General features: G+C 38.5%; 1 protein-coding gene across 1 annotated transcript; it reads right to left on the bottom strand.

Annotated features, from left to right (window-relative positions):
* Positions 1-221: 221 nt before the first annotated feature.
* On the bottom strand, positions 222-1,169 carry LOC133367084 (olfactory receptor 14A16-like). Its single transcript, XM_061590813.1, has one exon. It carries the CDS (start codon positions 1,167-1,169, stop codon positions 222-224), a length of 948 nt encoding a protein of 315 aa, XP_061446797.1.
* Between the last annotated feature and the right edge of the window lie 4,007 nt (positions 1,170-5,176).

The following is a 5,176-nucleotide window of genomic DNA, read 5'->3' as shown; positions in this document are numbered from 1 at the left end:
CTAGACCCATCCAATCAATCCGCTGTAAGAAGTCATATATGTGATTATATCTATTATCTGTATCTATCATAAAATAAAGAAACAATTTTTAAAAGAGGGTGAAGATTAACAAATAAGGATAAATGACACAGAGAACAAGGTGGAGGCAACAGTGAGCAATCCGGATGATACAAATACAAATAATGAAATAGTAATAGTACAAGGTTAAAAATTGCATATTTTCAAATAACTCTAAATAATGTCTTAGAGGAATCTCCAAAATCTAAGAATTTGCACAAAGCAGTCTTGATCTCTTTGTTTCTCATGCAGTAGATATATGGATTCAGCATGGGAGGAATTATGGTATATATCATGGAAAATGGTATATCTAGATAAGAAGGAGCATCAGTGGGAGGCCTTGCATAGGCAAAGAATCCAGTGATCATAAGCAGTGAGACAACAGTGAGGTGGGGAATGCAAGTGGAGAGGGCTTTTTTCTTGCCATGAACAGAAGGAATTCTGAGCACTGTAGAAAATATGTGCATGTATGTTACGATGATGAAAATGAAACATCCTAGTGCTATAAAACATGATAGAACAATAAGCCCAATTTCAAATAAGTAAAAGTCAGAGCAGGAGAGCTTCAATAACTTTGGAATTTCACAGAAGAACTGATTGACAGCATAAGAACAGAAGGTGTTCGCAAAAGTGCCACAGGTATGTACTATGGCATAAAGAAGACTACTAATCCACACAATGGCTGCCATCTGAAGGCAGGCTCCTTTATGCATAATTGTCTCATATTGTAATGGGTTGCAGATGGCAACATACCGGTCATGTGCCATTACAGTTAGAAGCGAAAAGTCTGATGCTACAAAGAAGAAATAAAAGAAAACTTGAGCTACACACCCAGAATACGGAATGGACCAATTGTTCATAATGGAATTGGCCATAGATTTGGGTACAATGACAGAAACAATGCCTAAGTCCATCAGGGCCAGGTTTGTTAGGAAAAAGTACATTGGTGTATGTAGGTGATGGTCAAGGGCTATGGCAGCAACGATGAGAAGATTCCCAGTGACAGTTGTCAAGTACAATGCTAGAAACAGAAAGAAGTATAAGATCTGTACTTCTCGTATTTCTGAAAATTCCCACAGCAGAAATGTAGACATGGAAGTAGAATTGCTCATTTTGTCTTCAGTACTTGCATGCAGTCTGTAAAAGAAAGAAGCCGAGAAGTGTTAACTCCTCATATTTATATAGAATTCAACAATTATAACAGTAAAATCCACCAGATATTCCTTTGATAAACCAATGGAGGGCAAACAATTATGATTAGCAAAGAGGCTGAAATAATCAGTTTGTAGGTTGACAGTGGTGTGTGCCTTATTATCAATTTCTCATGACTGCTAAAATCAATCTAACAAATATTAATCTTTTTGAAATACAAAATAAGATTGATTAGGAGTTAATTTATATTTTCTATTCCTGCATAATCTGCCTCACGGACAGCAACTCCAGATGTTGGACTACAACTCCCATCAGCTGCAGCCGGATGAACAGAGATGGTGGGAACTGTTATCCTAGCAAACCTGGAAAACATGACATAGACTACACCTTGTCTTCATGGTTTTGGCAGGGGGGGTTCTTAGTAAACATGCTAATAAACATATGAGGTGGTCAACTGATTGTCTAACTTTTTTTTTAATTTGGAAGGGAAGCTCCCACTGATGTCACTTGGAAATAAATTTCAAATAGAAACTGCAGCTGCATAGCTGTAGTTTCAGGCAAATTTAGCAAATGAAAGATATTTTGTGTCTCTACTCCTTAACAGAGTACCTGATTGGGTCAAAATATTAATTAAACTAATGTCACAATTGGATCATTCTATACCACTCCTGACAGGTTAAGATTCCAGATCTCATGCAGAGTAGAGGTGCCTTCAATTACTCAGTTGTAATGATGATCAATGAACTTTATTAAATGGATTGTGTGTTACAGCAAAGAATGTCAGAGTAAATATGTTACAAGGTCACAGATATCTTCTCAGGATGGGAACTACCCCCATGGATGGGTCCCAGAGAAGCAATGCTACAGAATCCCAGAGGAAAAAAAAATGTTTATTTGACATGTATCTTGGCTGACTTCCCCAAAACTACCTTTCATGTTTTAGGCTAGCTTATGCCAAAGGGGCCTAGCTTTTGCTATGGAAAATACCTGCAATTTGTTTTTGATTTATTTGTGCCAGCCAAAATGGGGACATCTAGGGACTTTTTTTTACCAGGGCTATGTACAGCTCACCCATCTGCCATGTGGCCCTGATCTGTGGGCCCCAGACTGGGCTGAGCTTCTGTGTCCTGACCCAGGGAACAGCCATCCCCATCCTGATAGATCCCAAAAGAAATTCAGGAGGTGGGTCTAAGTGTTACTTAAAACAATATTTGAAGTATATGTCCCCCCAACTGAGAGCAAGATGATTCCATCATGCGGGGTGCTACTAGTTTGTGATTTGGATGACAAGAAAATGATGATGTATGATGGACATTAACTATTTGAATCAAGGTTATTTGCATGTTTATCCCTTGATGACTACAACATAAAGTGACCATTTGCATGTCAGAATTCATTGACCACCCAATAGCTTCTATATCACCTCAAAAGCAATACTAGTTTATGTGAAGGCAGTTCAAAGAAACATAGGAACGTGCTTTAAACCAATTCAGACCACTGATCCTACTAGCTTGATACTGTCCACACTGGCTGGTCATTTCAAGCAGGATTCTTTTCCAGCCCTTCCTGGAGATGCCAATGATTGAACTTCGGATGTACCATCTAGCTACAACCCTTTCCAATGTCTATCTTGCCTAGTGTTCTCTTCTCCAGCATTTCCTGAGCAGGTACTTAACGTATGTTTGAGACCATTGCCAATGCTAACTGGTGCTGATGGGAACTGAAGTTCAAACTTTTGAGGGCACCAAATTGGGGAAGGCTGGTCTACTCTGACTGTGATTAGATTCCCACCATCTCAGGCAAAGATCTTGCACATTACTGACCTGCTACATAATTATTTATGTGATGCCGACATGCTAGGGATTGTAATTAATAATGAAAGCATATATCTGCCCCCAAAAATGGGTCCTCCCAGTTTTTCAGCTCTGAGTCTCCCAGAGATGCAGCATGTAATAGACATGCAAAAGGAGATGCTGTTTGGGATGGGTTCATTCTTCCATTATTACACACATGCAGCATCAATGAATAAACAGTAATTTGCAGGGCATTACTGGGATACAATCATTCTTGCATTGGCTCATACCTAATATATTTATTTTGAACACTTTTATTGTATCAGGTGACCCTTGTGCATGATAATGTATGAGACCATTTGAAAATGGATAGTTAACAGGGAAACAAATGTTGACAAACACCTCTAGATTGCACCAAAATAATAGGAAGAAACCCAATCCCCTTTGGAATACCTTTAATGGTAAGATCCAGTTTCTCCTCCAGCTGCTTTAGGGTGCAATGTACCGATGATGTGCAAGGTCATACATCCTCACAACCAAGTACTTTCTAGCTTCCTCTAGCACTTAACACAGTACACATAGCTGTTGTTTTTGCCTTTAAAAATTGCATATGTAAAGATGATAGTTGCCAAATGTTGCATCAGCAAATAGTGAGAGCATGTATGGGAAGGGGAGTTATTAACATCTGTTTGGGCTTTGGGGATCTTACTCCCAAGAGTCCAACACCTGATCAGAAAATGCAGCTGGAAATCTCCTGAGCTCTGTGTGACTTCTTCTACATTTCTAACAAACATAAACAAATAGTTAGTGCATGTAATATGCATCCTCTCCATGCATGAAAAACATTCATGTTTGTGGGTTGCAAATCTTTATTGTTACGGTCAATGATTAGCATAAAATATAGACATAAAACTCTCATAAGAAGACATTATCCTAATATACAGAAGAATAAAATGTAATAAAATGGAGTAAGAAAATACAAGATAAATTTGTGAAAACATGATATTATAATATAATATTATGAAAACATAAGATTATAAATTCCAGGGGAGGGAGGGGGGTTACAAAATGGCTATGGACAGTTCCTGGTGAATTTTGCTTGCTGCAGAGCAAATTTTGGCAACACTAGAAGTAATAAATGTATTTTGGTCAGAAAGGGATAAAGACACATAGAATGCCTCTGATTGTCCTGTGGTTTTCAGTAGAAGAGTTTCAAATAAAAGTTCTATGTAAATCACAATAGAATGAACAGTACAGGAGAACATGGGTCATTGTTTCCACTTCTCCAGAGTCACAAGGGCACTTACAGTCATGATAAGGGATTTTTCTATATCTTCCCTCCATAATTGCTGAAGGGAGGACATTAAAACATGCCATTGTGAAAGTTTTGCAATGTTTTTGAACAGAGAGTACAAAGAGCTAGTTTGTAGGTTTATTAGGCTGGAGTGAGCTGTCATTTGAGGTGCAGTTGGAGGTTAAGCCCAGATCATATTGGTGTTCAACATGAGCAATACATTGTCTGAGAATCATACTAGCCATACCTTGGGAAATGAGATAACCCAAGGAGAGTCCATATAACTGAAATTTTTGATGCAAGGTTTGCTTTCATATTAAACTCATCCTGTAAAGTTAGCCCAGCTAAACCAATTGCAAAAAGGATGAGTTTCAGCCAGAAGTTAAAGGTGGCAAACCAAGCCCTAGTTTCGACCTTCTGGAGGCCAGCCTTCAGTCGTAAAGCAACATTTGGAACACAGTGTCTTGGAAGACAGCCCTCAAAAATTTAGATTGTACTACTTCCAGTGGTTTAAAACTGGAATATTTATTTATTTATTTATTACATTTATCAGTCGCCCATCTGGCTGGCTGTCCAGCCACTCTGGATGACGTACAAAATAAAAATATACAAATACATTAAAACATTAAAAATCTCAACAATAATAATAAAACCTAACCCGCCCCAAAAGCCTGCCTGAAGGTATGATCTGTGCACCACATAGGAGCTGGGTCAGTGATTTGGTTTCACATAACTTTATTGCCGCTGGTACATAAAATCTGCTAGTAAGGATAAAATTAAGTATGGCAGAAGCATTCCTTTGGGCTGCCTGGGTGGTGTACTCTGCTTACACCTTCCGACTGGCATTTGCCTGAAAGACCGCACCAAGGTATTTAAACAT

The sequence above is a fragment of the Rhineura floridana genome, chromosome 11, assembly GCF_030035675.1.
Source record: "Rhineura floridana isolate rRhiFlo1 chromosome 11, rRhiFlo1.hap2, whole genome shotgun sequence".
In the NCBI taxonomy this organism is placed as follows: domain Eukaryota; kingdom Metazoa; phylum Chordata; class Lepidosauria; order Squamata; family Rhineuridae; genus Rhineura; species Rhineura floridana.
Note: the sequence above shows the minus strand (reverse complement) of the source record. Positions and strands in the feature narration are given on the sequence as shown.